At 38.3% G+C, this 20778-nt stretch overlaps 1 protein-coding gene across 6 annotated transcripts in view; it reads right to left on the minus strand.

Annotated features, from left to right (window-relative positions):
• LOC134208746 (lysophospholipid acyltransferase 6) overlaps positions 1–20778 on the minus strand; it is a 111399-nt gene that overhangs the window by 26634 nt on the left and 63987 nt on the right. Inside the window, exon 2 of one of the 6 annotated variants that reach the window (XM_062684642.1) lies at positions 1719–1891. The exons of 3 other annotated variants lie outside the window; for them this stretch is intronic. In XM_062684642.1, coding sequence (XP_062540626.1) covers positions 1719–1787 — 69 coding nt within the window. In that variant the 5' untranslated portion in view covers positions 1788–1891. Of the gene's footprint in view, positions 1–1718; positions 2000–20778 lie in introns of those variants that run through there. 2 more of the 6 variants (XM_062684641.1, XM_062684643.1) reach the window with 2 other exon arrangements.

A 20778-nucleotide genomic window follows, 5' to 3' on the forward strand; every position in this document is an offset into this window, starting at 1 on the left:
CCGAATTATTGAGTTGCGATCCGGGTCAGCCTGCCCCAAGATAGAAATAAAACTTCTGTTTTATAGCTTCGAGTATTTACAAATACAATGGAGCAACTTCTCCTATTATCAACACAAGATGCAGTTTGCAATCAGAGCAGTTAAATGAGAAAAAACATTTATTTAAAGGTCGGGTGAACAACCTCGAACAATTAGCACACCATAAAATTGATTAGATTCCTTTTTTTATTGTTATTGTTATTGCATATACTCACAAAACCATGATGTTACGACTCTCATTTGATTACATACCTGAAAGAAAAAATAAAAGAAACCGTTATTTCAAATTAAAAAAAAAACAAGTTTGAAACGACAAATAGGGGAAATGGCGGCTTTGGCAGGTTTTTTTTTCTATTATTGTTAGGGTTTTTTGTCTCTATATATGCTCAAATTTAGCCTAAACATTTTTTGCATATCAAAGAATAATGTGGCCAAATTTCATAAAATTTGGCCAACAAAAACCCCCTGACAATAATAGCCGTCATTTCACTAATGCAAAAGCCCTCATTTCCCCAATATAAATATTTTATACTAAACACCTTATCACAAGACCGATGGAAGATATTCCGTAATCAGGGAAAATCACCCAAAACTAATTTAATGGGCTTATCAATTACCTCCTACGCAAGCAGAAGCTCGTGAAATAGTAACATAAATCTCCCACGCAATGTACCACAAGCATGAACCACTGGGCTACAACTCACAGTGCCAGAAGTGATTGAAGAAGCGTAGATCATTTACTCCATCCAGACGAGTGGAAGATATTCTACACCTAGCGTGATATTAATCTTCATGTATATTCCACTGATACAGCGTGCCGAGAGATTTCTGCAATATATTTACTCCGTCGGAACATAAACTATACGAGCTATGTGTATCCGGTAAATTTACTATACCGGCAGGACAACATTTCCGCTGCCGGTGATCTCGCGTGCCTGCACAGAGATAGCTTTATGGTTCAAAGGCCGCCATAGCCCGTGGACGAGACGACCAGAAGGAGTAATCTCATAAAATAAACATTGGCTCTCAGGATGATTTTTTGTGTCTTTCTCTGTATACCGCCATTATTGTATCCACCAACTGGGAAATTGCCGCCTCGCAGCATAGTGGTCGTTGAGTACTTCCACCACAGTTTACACGTGCGAGATTTTTAAACTTAATTTTTGATCATACATCCATGAAGTTTGCCACCAGCAAGTTTCCTAATCGAACCAAAATTTGAACCCAGTCTCGTCTTGCAATGTCTACTTGATACACACGCATCTTAACGCTGTGGTTGTACCAAAAGATTAGATTATTGTATTGTGGATAAACTTTTCCCTCTGTTTATATCAAAAGTAAAATGTTAGGTAATTTATGTATGATCTCTTCCGGCATGCTGCAGGATGTGTGGATATGTATAACGAACAGAGTGAGTATATTCATAAATATTACATAGATTCGTGTTTGATGCTTGAAAAATTGAACCAAAAGTGAAATTCATGCACCCTTGGATTGTAACACGTGAAAAGCTTTGTTGTTGGACTCTCTTTTTTGCTATCAGAAGCGTGATATTACAAGAAACACGCCACCACACTTCTCAATGGGATTACTGAAGCTATAGAAACGATTTTTCTGCACGCGGCAAGTTGCTGCTGGCATGGGTAAGGTCATCGATTTCGGCTTTCGGGTATACTTACATATTTAATCGCTCCAATGTCAACCAGATAGCCACGAGCCTTGTGGAGGATATCCATCAAATAATCCATTATGCGCCTTGAAACACTGATTTCTTCTATCGTTACAGGGCTTCAATGCTTATCCATTATTATTCATTGCCACTTATGCGCACCATTATCGTTATCGAATGGAACTATCACAGTTATTTTGAGGTAAATTATCACAGATTAATTATTGTTTTTTTTTTTCATTTGGTACAAGAGCGAACACTAGCGCGATGCTATTAAATTACGCACTGTCACTAATTTTAATAAAAAGGAATTAGCGAAAAGATGAGGTAAATCCATTACTGTTACTAATTTAGTCGTATCAAAACATGTTAATCCATATCGTTATATTGTTGGGCACAGAAGTTTGTATGAAAAATTTAGGCTGAATAATTTAACCATCATCAGCTTCGTATATGAAACGATGTATCGTGTGAATTTAAAACTGAATTTATTTATTATCAATGACAACTTGATGCATGTACCCATGGTTTCGACTTTTCGTTTCGATGAGACCAAAGCAAGCGTTTTTGGGCCATGGGAGAATCTATTTTTGTTGTTTATGATGAGGAGCATCTATCATCCATCAATCTTTCTTGGAGCTAGCTTTGGAAGATAAACGAAAATCGTGCCTCTTGATAAAAATCCTTTTTCGTTTCATCCCTTGTACCTCTCACTCACTTTTCACGAGAATTATCGCAAAACAATTATAAAATTGCATAGCCGCGGCGGGATTCGACTCAACTATAAACAAGCGACAAATGATAGTAGTCTACCATATTTCTGTTAAGCTCACTCCTCACGGAATCCAAGTTTCAAAGTGCTCGAGTTTTCGGGGGCACACTACTACACACTACACTACTTTCACATTTAAAAGTTTACTTACAATTATTAGTTTTGATCAGGGTAGAAATAATTCAAAGTCAATGCAGTGAAAAGCCTGGATCTGGATCATGTGAGATGACTGTGGTATTGATAAAAAATAATTGCCAGCACTAACCATTCAATTTACAATTCAGCCAAAAGCGGTCAAGTTGGTTCGTTACCGCATGGAAGTGGATGGTTCATGAATGGTGAATTTTTGTCATTTTCTGGATGAATGTTTATATTTTACTGTGGTGAATTTCATACTCGTGGCTCAGTGGGTGAATTGAGTTTACTCCTTTTACTTTACGAGAATGTGAGGATTATTTCAAAGAAGGAAGAGAATTGAAAAAAAAATGAAACTGAACAACATTACATATTTACAACCCTGCAATTCTTGAAAATTTTGTGAATAAATATACAATTTTGAATGTGTTTCGGCACAACGCTTCCAAACACTCCCACCGAGTTCAGCAGAATTTGCACCCAGTGGCTTTTATTGCAGCCCATCACTCTAACTCTCCAATACTCAGTGGCGTCTGAAGTCATCTCAGAAAAAAAATCATCTATCAGTCGTCGGTTGCTAGTGATTGAAAAGATGTGTCTTCAAAAATAAATCGGTCCTTTCAACAGGGCTGGTAGCGATCGAAGCCACTCAAAATAGTGACTTCAGCTGACCAAAGCTGACGAAAAAAGGGACCAAATAGTGACTTTCAGTTGCAGAAAAACTGATCAAATAGTGACTTCCAATTTTATGCAAGTTCGATGAGACGAAATCAAGCGTTTTTGGGTCGATTTTGGGTGATTTCTCGGTAAAAATCTGCGTGAATGGGCATTCTCTTCGCTTGAGAATGAGTGAAAATTACGATCATTGGATTAGCTGAACACCTACTTTAGAAAGATGCAGAGTATTATACGATTTGTCACTGGTGCCACCGGTCACTGGTTTCTTGAATTTTTTAGTCAAATTTTTATATGGATGACTAATGAGGAATCAAGTCTCCTCAAATTGAGGCAACAACTCAAAATCCAAAAATCCTGAAATTGTGGTAGAATGTTGGCATTTTTATCAATGAAGATAAGATATTTAAGCATATTAAATATTAAATTGTATAGATTTGTGCTGTGAAAAAATGAAAGCATTTAAGAGAAGTTGTTCAAATTTTGCGTGGCCACTAAAAACATATTTGGAGGAACAAAACACAGTAAATAATAGATTAAATAAGGCTGTCAATCAAAAAAAAACTCGCCACATAACGATCATGTGTCTAGAGGATCTATTATAAAACCATTCATGTCTCCCAAGGGGTCAAGTCTCCCCATCTTCCCCTACTGTATAAAGATTGAGTTTAAAAAAAAACTTGAAATCGACAGGTCTCCTGCTTGCATGACTGTATACCAATTTATAAATTGTGAAGTAAAATACCTTCAATTATCTACTGGTGAAATGCCAATAAGAGCAGCGAGTTAAATAGCTGGCGAAGTTTCAGAGCGATCCGCCATGAACAAAGCATCATCCGAAGGATACATAAAACTTGATCAATAGTTTCAAAATAGTTGAAAATAGTGACTTTTTGCGAGAAAAAGTTACTTTAGTGACTTGAGGTCGAAAAAAGAGGCTTTTTAGTGACTAGCCCGAAAAAAGTGACCAAGTCACTAAAAAGTGACCGCTACCAGGCCTGTTTCAAGGAACACAATTTACAAAGAAGAAGGTTTGATTTTCCGAAAATATTCTCCAAAGGTCTAAACAACCGCCTTGTGATGGAAATTCATTCATCAATGGCGTCTGATAGAAGCCCCAGTCGCAGTCGTCGGCGACAATCCGACAATTGCTTCAGAAAACTCGTCGTTGATGGCAGCACCACTTAAGTGAAAATTTCTCGCAGTTGATGTCAAACAATTTCTAAAATCGTTTAACAACGGCGTTGTAACTTAAAAAAATGCGTCTTCAGTGATTTGACGATAGATAATCGAGTGGCTATCGTCGGCGCCATCAGCACTCTAATGGAATTTTCTCGCACTGGGAAAAAGCATTATAGGAATTTATTCGGTGCAAAAGAAAATAGACTATTTTTTTGGAGGAAGATTCCAACATTGGTTTTATTGACGTTAGTAGGTAATTTAGAATGCGCATTATTGGATGTAATCGATTAAAAAAAAATAAACCCCACCGCTAAAAGGTGTTCCAATTTTAATTGAAACGACCGAATTAAAAATGAATTCAGAGTACCAAAAGCTTGATCTATCCTTACTTTTAGAGGTTTTACTTTTTGCGTTTTTCTCGAGTTTCTCGTTGCGATTCAATAAATCGATCCATTTCGTTGTTAATAATGCGCTTTTCTAAACATTACACAAACAGATGTCTGAATCTTGCGAAATAATTTCACTTTCTAGAGCTGAATAAATTTTCTGCGACAACTACCACTGACGGCTATCACTGATGCCATTGGAACTCTATCATTTCTATTTCATTTTGTCACTTCAAAGTAAACTCGTCTCAAATCAACTCTATTCCGTTAATAATTGTGGTTCTGAAAAAGACCGATTTATGATTCTTGGTGCATCTTTACAACCACTAACAGCAACAGCCGCATATGATACAATCGACCGGGACCAGCTATGGCAGCTAATGCACGAAAACGGATTTCCGGATAAACTGATACGGTTGATCAAGGCGACGATGGATCGGGTGATGTGCGTAGTTCGAGTTTCAGGGGCATTCTCGAGTCCCTTCGAAACGCGTAGAGGGTTACGGCAAGGTGATGGTCTTTCGTGTCTGCTATTCAACATCGCTTTGGAGGGAGTAATACGAAGGGCAGGGATTGACACGAGTGGTACGATTTTCACGAAGTCCGTCCAGTTATTTGGTTTCGCCGACGGTGTTGATATCATGGCACGTAACTTTGAGAGGATGGAGGAAGCCTACATCAGACTGAAAAGCGAAGCTAAACGGATTGGACTAGTCATCGACAAGTCGAAGACGAAGTACATGATAGGAAGAGGCTCAAGAGAGGTCAATGTAAGCCACCCACCACGAGTTTCTATCGGTGGTGACGAAATCGAGGTGGTAGAAGAATTTGTGTCTTTGGGCTCACTGGTGACCGCCGATAACGATACCAGCAGAGAAATTTGGAGGCGCATAGTGGCTGGAAATCGTACGTACTTTGGACTCCGTAAGACGCTCCGATCGAATAGAGTTCGCCGCCGTACGAAACTCACTATCTACAAAACGCTTATAAGACCGGTAGTTCTCTACGGACACGAGACCTGGACGATGCTCGTGGAGGACCAACGCGCACTGGGAGTTTTTGAAAGGAAAGTGTTGCGTACCATCTATGGTGGGGCACAGATGGCGGACGGTACGTGGAGGAGGCGAATGAACCACGAGTTGCATCAGCTGTTGGGAGAACCATCCATCGTTCACACCGCGAAAATCGGAAGACTGCGGTGGGCCGGGCACGTAGCCAGAATGTCGGACAGTAATCCGGTGAAAATGGTTCTCGACAACGATCCGACGGGAACAAGAAGGCGAGGTGCACAGCGGGCAAGGTGGGTCGATCAGGTGAAGGACGATTTGCGGACCCTCCGCAGACTGCGTGGTTGGCGAAGTGCAGCCATGGACCGAGCTGAATGGAGAAGACTTTTATGTGCAGCACAGGCCACTCCAGCCTTAGTCTGATAATAATAATAATAACAGCAACCAAACAATTATCCGAATCTTACGTGAATGTATCAGATCACTGGCTACTCGATGATTTACCACAATCTTCAAAACATACCAAAACCATCGGTGGGGATTAATTTTCTGCAGTAACCACGCCGACGGCCCCTTTGTTAATCGTTATGGATGTAAATATCATGTGCATCCATACGTTTAACAAAAGGGCGGGGCTAATGAGCTGGCTTTACTGGATACAAGAAAGCTGCTAGCATTTTTTTTTTCGAGATTTCGAGGAGAGCTGTCCCAGTAAAACCATTAGCAAGTGTTGGTCGTTAGAGTGGTTGATGCGGAAAATTCGTTCCTACGGTTTTTTTACAGTAATTTATTAATTGGTCGACCGGCAGCGACAATACTCAAGTGGAATTTTCAGAAAGTTTGGCATATGAAGCTGTTCATAATCGAGTAGGGTAAGGGAAGATCCATTAATTACATAACGCAAAAAATGGGCATTTTCAACCCCCCCCTCCCCCCTTTGTCACACTATTCGTATGAAACATCTGAAAATTTTGTATGGATCGTCACACTTCGACCAACCCCCACTCCCCCCTCTAAGCGTTACGTAATTTGTGAACGCTCCCTAACTGTAGTTTGGGCCACCCTAGTGCTCAATTTGACCAACCCTGTAAAATGCATATTTTTCAAAAATTATCGATCAGTTTCAACATGCGAAGAAGCATAAGGCATGTAATCTCCTGTGTGAGCCAACAAAACCCTCAAATTTGCTTTATTTTCGAAGTTATGTGAGAAGCTTATCAAATTAAGAACATGGCCCAAACTGGTATAGTTACCATAGTCGATTTCAGTTGTTAGCGATTGAGAAGGCGCATTATTTACAAAAATCAGTCCTTATCAGGACTAATTTGCCGGAAATATTCTTCAAAGGGCCTGATAATCGCATGGTAACGGAAATACATTCAACAACTGCATCCAGTAGCAGCCCCAGTCACGACCGTCGGTAGTGATTGCTGCAAAAAACTAATCAAATAAAGTTTGTTTGCATGCTGTTAACGATTGCAAAAGAGTATTATTGAAATCAATCAGTCACTTGCAAAACCACTACTTTATTGAACCGAAACAATTTGTCTACAAAGTACAGAACAGAATCTCTTGGTAGCGGCAGAAAGGACTCATTTACATATCACATAACGCTTTAGGAGAGGGAGGGTGTCAGTCTTAGCGTTACGGATAATTCAAACTTTAAAATCATCCCATACAAAGAAACGTTACAAGGGGGTGGGTGGAGATTGAAAATGGTTGATTTTGACGTTATGTAATTCGTGAATGAACCCAAAGTTCAATCAAAGCGGAACCATATTTGCGCGCGTCGGATGGAGAAGCTTAAATTTTCTCGCAAGATTCTGGTTTTGGCTTTCTCGTTGTTAGTGACTAGGAATGTGCATTTTTGAAAATATTTCGGATTACCATTTTGTACATATGAAACCTTTCAAAGTCCTATGCAAAAAGGTCCTAGCCCAGCTTCAGGAAAAGAGCGAGGCGAGCTTTTGGCAGGCCGCTCCGTAGCATTCTAAAGGAGGTCATCGCTTTCCAAGAGTCCCTCTAAATATATGGATTCCTTTCGCGACTACGAAGGTAAATTCTTCACGAACAGTCTGACAGTTCTTTATTTGACTTATACTGATCACCAGTGGCGTCGCGTAACCTCACTTTTTACCTGTGCACTGACCCAAAAAATGAAAATTTTGATATTTTGACAGTCCAAATGGAAAATAAATCTAGTAATGCTATGCGTTTCCGCACACCAATTCCTTAAATTTAAGTCCAGTGCACAGGTAGATTAAGGTTAGGGAAATGCCACTGCTGATCACTTAATCCAGTTCAGACAAAATGAAACTCAATGGGCTTGCGCCGCTGGAATATTTAGCAATGCGTGGAAACATCTTTCAAGACTTGGTTGATCGAGTAGATTTTTAGTAGAATTTTATGAACTCCAGGACGTTTTGGAGAAGCTAAAAAGTTTGTTTTGTAACTTGTAATGAAAGACTCATCACTTCCATGGACCTGTTGAGATATTTGGCGATGCACGGGTACTTCTTTCAGGACATGGTTGATCGGACAGTTTAAATGTTATGAACTTCAGGACATTTTGGAGAACCTGAAATATTTTACGTACTTTCAAAAGTCAACGATTTCATGTCTAATGATCACATAAAAATGTCGTATCTAAGGACATTTTATTCCTAGACCAGTTTTGGCAGTATCCTGTAATCTATGCGTTAGATACACGTAGTCCAAGGTCGTCCTGAAAGGGTCAAGTGATTTGCACAAGTTCGTAGGTGGTATTCGTTACCATAGATATTGGTTGGAGTCTAATCACAATCTCTATACGCAAGGCACACCCCAACAGCTAAGATCTGTCCTAGACATGTCCTTCACGAATTTTGAGAAAGGGGTTGGTGACCACATACTTAAGATCTATGCAGATGTAATCTACGAATTCTCATAGTTATAACAGTAGGAATCGTTTTGGAAGAACGTGAAACACAGATATTAAAAACGCAGTTGGGAAGGGACGAGCCTTAGCTTGAACGCAGAACCTCTTGCTTATAAGGTAGAAGCGAAAGCCACTAGACCACCGAGCTCATCACTTTTGGATAACTTATATAATGGACAAAACATCACGATCAGAGTATTAGAGTCTTTTCAAGAGATTACTACAGCTTTGAATGTGATCAATAAATGGAAATTAATTTGCTTTAGCCTTGTATAATCTAATAAAATATTGTAATTTTTGTCTTCACAATAAGCTTTCCTTACTCCAACGACTAGTCTCTATATCTTCCGTGGGTTTAAAACCTTTTCGTCATATGGTAGAAAACATATTTTTTGCACGCGATTTCATTTTTGGCGAGATCTGAGAAAACATAGCTCACTACATCCCTTCCCCCTTGGTTGGCGACGCGAATTATTGATTCAAACATATTTCGGTAAAGTTTATATAACCGAAATTCACGGCCGGTTCACGGAGCACCGGCTATCCCAACGAACACAGTTCAATCGTTTGAAATTCTAATGAAGCCACAGAAGTTTCTGCTGCATTCGCGCGCTTTCCGCTGATCGGTTGATTTATTCGACAACCCATGTCCAACCTTGCTAATTTCTCAAAACTCGATTTATTTTTAACACACACACCACACATCGTCTGTATGTGCATTTATGTATGAGCGAATGAATATGCGGAACGATAGTGTGGTGAATCACATCCTCGCCATCATATCGAATCGACCGCGGTGGTCTTTTGCGCGCGATTTTTGGCCTTTTCGAGAACGTAATTGCAGTAGCGCACCACCGTCAAAGCCACTAACTTACGTTGTTTTGGGTTGACAAATTTATAGTTCGAAATTAGAGAACTTTCCATTACCGGTTGCCGAACGAAATAAAAGGTTAACCACTGTACAATGTATGTTAGGTTGCATGAAAAAATACCGAACGAGTTTTTTGCATGTCAGGGAAGAATAAAGAATCAAATGGGACTGGATAGCGAAAAAACAGCATTGAGTTTGACGGACGTCGATACGTTGTGATGGGTTTGATATCGGTGGATTTGATAACAAAAAGAAAAACAAGATAACATTAGATAAGCTGAGCTTGAGCTGACAGGTCGGAATGAAAAAAAAAAGATTTAGCTATCGGGTTATATTTTTGGAATCGATAAGGGAAGGAAGAATTTTCTAGGATAAATTCGCTGTTGGGAGCAGATAGTTTTAAACAAAGGCTTGTTAATGTAATTTACGAAGCGAACACACAAGTTTTCATTATTGAGGAATTTCAGTAACCAAATTTTATTCACTATTCAAGTATATGGTTTGTGTATTAATCGTTCTTTGTGTAAATTAACTATCACTCCTATGCTTAACTACTACCGGACTGTTGCTTGACAATGAAATGAGGGCGAATCCAATGGTGCGGTTGGTTTTATTTGAAGTTCCACTGACGCTGCACATCTTTGGATGGTGACTAAATTATACCTACCTAGCGTGATGGCGTGATAGAAGGTGCGGTTCACCAAACTCGTTTCTAACGATAAAATAATTCCTCAGAATCATCATCGGTAGACGGTTTAATCTCTACTGAATGTTATTCTGAATTAAATTGATTCAGCCAGTAGGTTTATTAGCCACGGCTTTTCATAAACTGAAAGAAACATTCTTTTCAGGTTTATATTTCTACATCATTGTTTAGCAACGCCTACATCCACACCGTAAAATCCAATAAAGAATTTTCCATGGTACAGATTTGTTATTCAATCGACAGATACGGCCAAGATACCTCTTATTGCCAATCCAACTTGTTCTTTGTGGAAAACAATACACGTCCCATCCAGTCTGATTGCATTGTTCGTTACTCGATGGATAATTGCTACCGACAGGCAAAACCTTCCGGACAAATTGTGCGGTTCACTGATGCTGAAATCTTGTTTGCACTTCTTCGGAAAAAACCCTTAGTATCGATTCATCAATAAAGGCGTAGTCTATCGCGGATAAAGGTTACACCCCCAGGCCAGATTGAGTTCTTCCACACCAGTCAACTTAGGGTCGTAATTGAGTTCGAAGTTACCTAAAGTGCTACCAAGTAGACGCCAATCATTCAACTTTCCAAGAGCGTATGGATGGTTACTAGAAAAATAAAATATTCGTGTCAGGAAACCAACTAGGCCGCTGGCTTCTGACCCAAAAACAACAGACCAACCAACAGCCAAGTTAAATACCTACTAGTGAGAATGTGAGGCGGTGCCTCTAACTATGCATGGCAACGAATTCGCGGGGAAAACTTTGTGCAAATAGTGGGGCGATTGTTGACAGACGCGTATCCATTCTTCGGTAGCGAACAAAAAAATCTGTTTGACTAGCTGGCTGCTTCAAATTCTTTGTTCAACAAGCTTTGTGGTTTATTTAGTAATATAGCTGTTGACTTGACTAATCTTTAGTTTTAGCAATCTGTTAGTTTTCCATGCAACAGATCACTGAACGAGGTTTGACTTATCTCATCGATATTCTTCATTGACGTGACGTTTGATTCGAAGTTAGAGTTTTCACTATTTGTAAACAATTGGTATTCGATTGTGGTGAAAATGATCGATGACCTCCTGTAATAGCCGATGACCTCCTGTAATGACCAAAATGTAAGCACGACGTTTTATATTTATGTACTGTTAACGGATGCCACAAGAGTAATTACTAACTATACTAAAATCGGTTTACAGAATACGTATTTTCTGCTTCTATAATGACTGCTAATGCAAATGCCATTCACCTACATTCGTGGCGGACAGCGGATGCCAATTCGTTGCCACCACAGTTCAATGCATGCGCAAATTTATTTTTAATCCTACCACCAATCTCGTTGAGAAGAGTCAACACATGTGAACAAACTTCTGAATGAATGAAATTGGATTTGACCGGCAACGAAGCCGGTGATAATTGGTTTGCGCAGCAGTCAAAACGAAGATGTGTCATTTCATTACTTGGCACGTTTCCGCGAATTTCGGCAGTTTGATTAACATCGAATGATTTTTTTTCATCGGAAGACAAAGCTTTTTTGTTTTTATTCCTCTTATTCGTAGTTTTTCTTAACGATAGAAACAAATGCTGGAAATAATATCAACAATAAATTTAATATTCTGATAAAATTGATTTCGGAAAATAAATAACTAAAACACACATAGTCCAAATAGCACCTAATGTAGGGTTCAACTTTGCTGGAAATTGTTGCTCAATGCTGTGCTTTTGTGGCCATGTGAAAGTGAAGTAGTAATGCTATCCGCTAAGAACAGCAAAAGTTTTCAATAGTGTAGTGTATTCATCTTGCACCCAACGGTAATGTTTTACCAATGACTTGAGATGACCTCAAGATGATGCTATAAAGTCGATTACATGATCATTTTAGCCTTTCTCGTATACTAAGTATACGTATTGTACAATAATTTTCGTCGTCTCCTGTGTACGCCATGATAGTCCCATGGATCATTCTATTTTTCACGCCAACACCGCCCGCCCGTTTGTTCGATTACAGTTTAATACCCTAGCCTCCCACTATGAAACGCAGCGCATAATAGACGAGCGACGACGGTGAAGTAAATTGACTTTTCGGATGAAGTTGAGGAATTGGGTGTCCTGTGTCACCGTGTCTCGAAACGATGTGGCGGCGAACCAAGAATCTTTCTGGAAAACACTGACTGCTAGCTTCTCAGTGTTCATTACCGTGAAAAGATAAAATCCCTACTCGTTCGGAAAGAGCACGGTGTCGGGTGTATGACGTCGATCCACCAGGATAGATTTTGGAGTGAGAAACATGACAAGGTTCAGACCTCTACGACAACCGCCGGAATGTAGATTTTTCCGGCTCCATGAAACATAGAGCGATTATTTATCAGAGGCGTCGCCACTGCGAAGATAAAGTGGAACAGCGCAGTAATGCACTTCTACCCTTCCCGCCAATAAATGTCCCGCCCGAGCGAATAATGTATTACGATAGTGTTTGTGGTTGCAATCGGGAATGAACGAGCGCGGGGGCTGTCGGACGTGATGATAAATGATAATAATCATATTCTTGTCCGCCCCATGTGTGCGATGGTAAAACCGAGTGTACGATTTTGCAATCCACAACTGACTGCAGCTCAACAACAACAATCCTTGAGATGGTTGAGGGGGTTAAAGGGATGGTAAAGACCGATGGTTCGCGCTATAACGATATGTTTACAAATGGAAAAGCACAGCGTTTGCGAATGCAATTGAAAGCGATTTTTTTAATTATTTTTATTCGGCACAGAATAGTTTTAAAAAAATCATGTACTAAATGAGACATGAAAAAATAAGACATGAAAAGTAAAAGTGCGAAGAGAGGATAATGAAAAAAAGGAGTCTCGTTCCGACCGTCTTCCAGTGCGGTTGGTTTTCGCGCTCTACTTTTGTGCGGTGATTCGCACAGAAGTAGAACAATAGAACCAGTGCAGTGACCGCGGTCGAAACAAATGTGCAGGGGGCCATCCAGAAACCACGTGGTCATATTTTTGAAGATTTTCAACCCCCCCCTCCCCCCATGTGGCTTATCGTGGTCATTTGGCAGACCCCCCCCCCTCCCCCCCCTATGACCACGTGGTTTTTTTCAAGTACAAAAATTAAAAAAAAAACCTTATATAACTAAAACATATGGTTAATCCGATCAATTTTGAAGATGGACAAATTCAATTGATTCAAAATTAAACTAAACCCAGTATGGAAATTATAAATTTTCATGAAGTCGAAAATTTTGATTATGTTATCATGTTGTAATGTGTATCAGGTATTAGGATATCTAGAACTCGCACACCTTCAATGCATCAGGAGGATACAAAAAAATGTGGACTCGCGAATATCTTATAAAAATTTCGAGAAAAATTTATAATGGTTTAGAAATTTTCCAAAATATCCCTATATATATTTTTTTTTTTTTTATTAGTGTTTTTTTTTAAATAACAATAAAGTTCATCACTGAATATCCCTATAGATTCCTTAGAGTATTTGGGACCTTCCATAGCTCTGGAGCTACTGGAAATTCTTAAGATATTAACCTTAGCGAAACATCTGAACTGAAATCCTACAACGAAAAGTTTATCAGAGAATCACAAAGTTAATATGTAATCTTAGAGATGCAAATAAAACCTCCTACAGTTGTTTCTTTTGAGTAGCATTGCTGTAGAAATTTCAGTATTGTTTTCAGAATCATCAATATTAGAAATAAATAATCATAAAATAATTTTTTTAAATTGTTCATTGCTAATATTGATTTATTCATGAAAATTTTGTATTTTTTCGTTGAACATTTTGATTTCTTTATGGAAAATTCTTATTTCATAATTGCAATTTTTGCTTTTTCAAGTGCTAATTTATTATTGTTGTGTGCATTATTGTTCTTTATTGGCAATTTCCTATTTTATTATGGAAAATTTCTATTTTTTTCTCTACTAAAGAGATTTTCAATCCAGAGCTGGCTCATCTCTCAAAATTTCTAATTCTTCATTGAAATTTTATTTTGATATCGACTCGTGGAAGCCAATGATGCCATACTAAAAATATTTTCTCGGTCAATCTGATGGTTCCTTTGAATAATTTTCCAAGGAACTTCTATTCCACATCTCGAATATGCTTCAGTCAATGGTTCTTTCATAAGCGACTCATAGAGGAATGGATGTATTATAGACCAATTATTATTTTGGAGTTCGGATCATTCGATTTATTCAATTAACCAACTTATGAATAATGTATGATATAATATCCCAGTAGGTCCATTGGGTTGATATGACTTCAATTATTATTTATACAAGCTACTACAGACTTTTTAGGTTATACAAAACGTCCTGGAAGTCGTAATGTTTTAACTACTTGATCATTCAAGTCCGTGAACCCAGTTCTTCTAAGGCCCTACAAAAACAGTTTGCGAACAAACCTCATAGTCATTGTGCAACTTACTGTTGACTTAAGATAATTTTGGGTACCTTGTCTCTTGGATCTCATGTTGATGGAAATTAGGATCATATGCTTATTTCATTGGATATATTCCGATGATGAGAACATTGCAAATGTCTTGATTGATCTGGTAGAACGTGGGCTGAACTTGAGAGCATTTTGAAGTACCTTGAGCATCTCGTATTCCTGAATATTAATCACTGACTTAACGTTCAGGATGACCCATCTTATCTGACCACCCATCTGTTTAGAATGATTGAAACATTTAAACTTTATTTACACGCTCTTAGAATCGAAATCTTCCCAAGGTTTCGGATATCTGAGTTTTCATGGTCAGTCAAATTTGAGCTCCCATATTTTTTCTGTAAAGCCAATATCTAGATGAACAATTTTACTGAAGAAAATGGTAGCCTAGCTCTCTTTTGTGATTTTATAGACAATCTAAAATGCTGGGCATATATGACCCATCATTCCTGAAAGGGTTGAGATTTGTTTTGGAATTCAATTTCAATCGTTATTATAACACTATTTTTTATCCTAGATTGTTTTAGGAATTGGACAGTTTTTTTCTGGAACACTGCCCCTTTTTTCATACCGCAGGAATCTCCTTAGTTCTAAGACCCTTTTATGAATTTAAAAGCATTTTAGTTAGAATTTCATGTTCATTTTTTAAATGCAAGCTTCTCTATGTCATAACCTTTTTCATGCGCACTACTAGAATTTTGTGCATTTAGAACATTTAGGTGCATTATTATTTTTTTCGATCAATTATGATAATTATTCAATATCATAAAAACTAGGCTTCTTAACCCTAAATTATTGACTACATTTATTGCTTGGATTAATTTTAAATTCCAAGATCTTCTTAATTTTCAAGAATTATTATTCTGGAGTTGCAAGGGAAACCCTTCGAAATATTGATAAGAAATTTTTCGGAGTCTTCCCGGAAAATCTTTAGAATTTCAACGACCTTTTTTTCGAAATTCTGTGGAAGAGTTCCGAGAAATGTTCGGTAGAAAGTTTGAAGAATTAGAAGAATTTGTAGAAGGATTCGAAATGCATATTTACGATGAAAATTCCAATAAACATCAAATTCCGAAGAATTTCAAGTATAAAATAGAAAAAAAAATCCAGCTTACTTTTTTACAGAATCTCTAAAGATTTTTTTTCAAAATCCTGGGCAACTTTAATTAATCTTCAAAGGATTTTTTTCTAAGTTTCCAATGGAATTTTTTTTCGTTTTCCAAAATAAATTCTTAGAAATTTTCAGCGGTTTTTTTTAATTTTCAAAAGAAATAATTCGGAATATGCCAAAATATTTCCGATGGAAATTCCTAAGATTTTCCAGTTGAAAATCGAAAAAAGTTCATCTGAATCACAAATAATGAATTTCCCGAGGAAATTCCGAAGTTTTTACAAGTGGAAATAACGAAGAAATTGTACTTTTGTAGTACTTGTAAAGGTTGTACTTTTGAAGCATTTTTAGTAGGAATTCCTTAAAAAATTAAATCAAAATTTTGAAGATTTCCTGATGTGAAAATTCCTTAAACTTTCAAAATCATTTCCTGTGCATTTTTGCATGGTAAAGATTTAAAGCATTGTTTAGCTGAACCTACAAAGAAATCAAAATTACATTCCGAAGAAGAATGAATTCCCGATGAAATTTTGAAATGATTTCGGGTTCAAATTCAAAAAACACGAACCTTGAGAATTCTAAAGATTTATTCTTTGAAAATCCAAAGAATTTTTTGAAGATAATCCATAAACTCTTCCGTGGAAATTCTAAATAATGCCTTGAATAAAAACAATACGAAAATTTAAAAAAATGTGATAGAACTCACAAAGAGCGTTAAAAAGTATTCCGAAAATTTTTCATTTAAAAATTCCAAAATTGAAAAAAAAAATCAACGGAAATATCAAAGTGTTTCATGTGGCATTGGCTCCATATTCCAACTGGAACACCCGAAAACGTCCTAGACAGGAACGAGAATCAAACTGGCTAACTGGAGACTGAACATTTTGAAGTATGCGCTCCCAAAATGTTCGAAAAACTTCTTCAGATTCCCACGGGACTGTTTTTAATTTTCAGACAGAATTCACATGGATTTTTTTTCGGAGTTTTAAGGAAAATTTTTCGGAATTAACACTGGAGATGTTTTGTATTTTTTCTTTCATTATCAATTTGTAGCAAAATTTCCAAGCAAAATTTTTCAGAGAGAATTGTTCAAGAAAAATTCTGAATGCCAGCACTTCATGGAGCACGTAAATGGATTGTATGAAGTAATGTCAAAGTTTTTACAGGAAATTTCTTTACTTGATTTTTCCTGAATATTCACTTATGAATTTTTCTTCTTAAGATTTTTTCTTGGATTATTGTAAAAACATGAACATTTTTCAAAATTGTAGCTGCCGTCCGCTGATGAAAAAGTGTCAGCGGCGTGATGCCAAAAACCATCTGCGGCGGAATTTTTTAAAATATTTTTCCATTTTTCCTATCCAAATTATGTTGTGGAAATTGAGACTGAATCGCAACATGTTTTTTCGTTTATTTATGTATGGATATAGGATCTTAGGCTAAGATGGTCAAATAATGCAGATGTGCATCAGCGTTGCGACCGACGCTGCATTATCGATTTTTTTCAATGAACACCTACGTCTTTTTACGCTGAGTTGAAAAGACGCTACGTAGGCATTGGCCCTTAGATGCGCTTTGCGTTTAATGATTTAATCATTCAGTTTTAATGATTTGTATTTTTTACACCGCTATTGTTATTCACCAAAAGTTTTTCGTGTAAAAAAAAACCACGTGGTTCGAGAGCAACAGCCCCCCTCCCCCCATGTGGCTTATCGTGGTCATTTCCCAAACCCCCCCCCTCCCCCCCTATATGACCACGTGGTTTCTGGACGGCCCCCAGTGTAATAAAAGTATATATAAAAGTGCTACAAATGCTGATGACGCGGGCATGTTCGTGCATGCAAAAGCTGATCGGTTATTATCAAGGGCAATGCCCTTGCTAATACTGGGATCAAGCCAATTTGAATGCTCAAACATGTTCAGCGGCAAAATAACTAGAAAAGAGGTAAGGCTTTAATTATCTGTAAATATATTCAAACACGAAACACGCACCCACACACATTCACATATATCCACATATACATATACATAAATACGCACATACAAACATACACTGATGGACATAGTATTCGTCATGTTTTCATATTTATCTATATGAAAACATAACGAATGGTCTTGTCTATCGGTGTACATTTACAAACACACATACACACACATATACACACATACTCATATACATAAACACGCACACAATTTGTATTATATTTATATCAGGTATTTGGAAGCGTTTGGTACGGGAGGTCCACGCTTTCTTCCTTTCCCTTCGATTCCAAGCTATTGAGTGGCTTCAGGTATTCCTGAGGTCGCTCAATATCTAGGAGTCTTCTCTGCGGTACATACTGCGTAGTTGGCCTGGCCGTGTGAAAAGAAAAATGACGGAATTCAGAAACCGTCATTTTCCAGGATGCTTTCAAGTATTGGCTACGCAAGTATGAGATTAGATTAGATTAGAAGAGAGGATAATGAAAAAAAGGAAAAAAAATATGGTAAAAGAAAGAAAGAAGAAGAAAAGAAGCAAAAATAATGAAGAAGAAAGGCGAGAGGGAGGACAATGAAGAAACAAAGAAGATGGAAAAAGGAAGAAATGAGGAAAAAATAAAGATGGAAGAAAATAAGATAGAAAGAAAAAAAAAAGAAAAAGTAAGAAGGATAATAAGTGAGTAATGAAGTAATAAAGAAGGATAATGAAAAAAAAGGAAAAAATAAAAAAAAGGAAATAATAAAAAAAAGATAAAAGAAGTATAGAAAAAATGAAGGAAAAAGAAAAATTTTAAATAATGGGAGAATGAAATAAAAAAGGGCGCAGCAACACTAATAGACTGCGGTTCTCAACCTGGGGTACATGTACCCCTGGGGGTACCTTCGCTGACCCTAGGGGGTACCTCGAAAAAAAAATCGTAATGGCGGACGAATTACAATTCCAATCAAAATTTATTGATAAAGTTTTGATGATTGTGTATTTTTTTTATTTCAAAACTTTGTTTTGTACATAATATGCATGGCGATTAGTAAATCCAATAGAATCCTGCCCTCCACAACCAGCACAGACTTTTTCCAAGCAGCTCGAAGGCCTCATTAGAAGAGGCTCGGAGGACTTCTTTTAAGTTGTTCAGAAGCCTTTTTTTAAAAGGTTCGGAAGCTTGGAAACATTCTTTCAAGAGGCCTGGAAGCCTTCTTTCAAGAAGCCTGGAAGCCTATTTTCAATAAGCCTGGAAGCCTCCTTTCAAGAGGCCTGGTAGCCTCCTTTCAAGAGGCCTGGTAGCCTCCTTTCAAGAGTCCTGGTAGCCTCCTTTCAAGAGGCCTGGAAGCCTCCTTTCAAGAGGCCTGGAAGCCTCCTTTCAAGAGGCCTGGAAGCCTCCTTTCAAGAGGCCTGGAAGCCTCCTTTCAAGAGGCCTGGAAGCCTCCTTTCAAGAGGCCTGGAAGCCTCCTTTCAAGAGGCCTGGAAGCCTCCTTTCAAGAGGCCTGGAAGCCTCCTTTCAAGAGGCCTGGAAGCCTCCTTTCAAGAGGCCTGGAAGCCTCCTTTCAAGAGGCCTGGAAGCCTCCTTTCAAGAGGCCTGGAAGCCTCCTTTCAAGAGGCCTGGAAGCCTCCTTTCAAGAGGCCTGGAAGCCTCCTTTCAAGAGGCCTGGAAGCCTCCTTTCAAGAGGCCTGGAAGCCTCCTTTCAAGAGGCCTGGAAGCCTCCTTTCAAGAGGCCTGGAAGCCTCCTTTCAAGAGGCCTGGAAGCCTCCTTTCAAGAGGCCTGGAAGCCTCCTTTCAAGAGGCCTGGAAGCCTCCTTTCAAGAGGCCTGGAAGCCTCCTTTCAAGAGGCCTGGAAGCCTCCTTTCAAGAGGCCTGGAAGCCTCCTTTCAAGAGGCCTGGAAGCCTTCTTTCAAGAGACCTGGAAGCCTCCTTTCAAGAGGCCTGGATGCCCCCTTTCAAGAGGCCTGGAAGCCTCCTTTCAAGAGGCCTGTAAGTCTCCTTTCAAGAGGCCTGTAAGCCTCCTTTCAAGAGGCCTGTAAGCCTCCTTTCAAGAGGCCTGTAAGCCTCCTTTCAAGAGGCCAGGAAGCCTCCGTTCAAGAGGCCTGGAAGCCTTCTTTCAAGAGGCCTGGAAACCTTCTTTCAAGAGGCCTGGAAGCCTCCTTTCAAGAGATTCAAAAGGTCCTTTCCAGAGGCTCGGAAGTCTTCCTTCAAAGGGCTCGGAATTAATCTTTCAAGGAATCTACTTTCAAGAGGGGGTACCTCAATTAATGCAAAAGTTCGAAGGGATACCTCTCAAGAAATAGGTTGAGAACCGCTGTAATAGAGGAAAAAATAAAGCAAAAAGGAAGAATAAAGAAGAAGGGAAGCGGAAAAGGGAATGAGAAAGAAGCAAAAATGAAGAGCGAAAAAGAAAATGTTCGGCCTTCTCTATAATTTTTGCCTTCATTATTCCTCTTTCTGCCTTCATTATTCTAAGTAGAAATATTTATTATTTTTGGTCAAACTACCTATTTTAGTCACAAGCCATTCGGCCAAATATATTTTCCAAAGAATGAAAAAACTTTTCGGGAAAATTAAGAAGATTTTTAGTTGAAATTCAGAAACAAATGGAAAACTTGCTTTCAAAATTTTGAAGAAATGTCCATGAAAAGCAAACGAATTTCAAATAGAATTTTCCATAAAAACTCTAAAAAATTCCTGTAAGAATTCAAGATAAAAATCCCGTGAAAATTAAAAAATAAAAACCGAAATATTTCTGGGGGAAATTCGGGGAACTTTTCCGTAGAAATTCAGGAAAATTTCCAACAAATTGGATATTTGTTGTGCTTAAAAATTAATAATGTTTATGTTTTACCAGATGACCCGCCAGACGTTGTCCTGCAAAGTAGGCGAA

This window comes from Armigeres subalbatus, chromosome 2 (genome assembly GCF_024139115.2).
Source record: "Armigeres subalbatus isolate Guangzhou_Male chromosome 2, GZ_Asu_2, whole genome shotgun sequence".
NCBI classification, from domain to species: Eukaryota; Metazoa; Arthropoda; class Insecta; order Diptera; family Culicidae; genus Armigeres; species Armigeres subalbatus.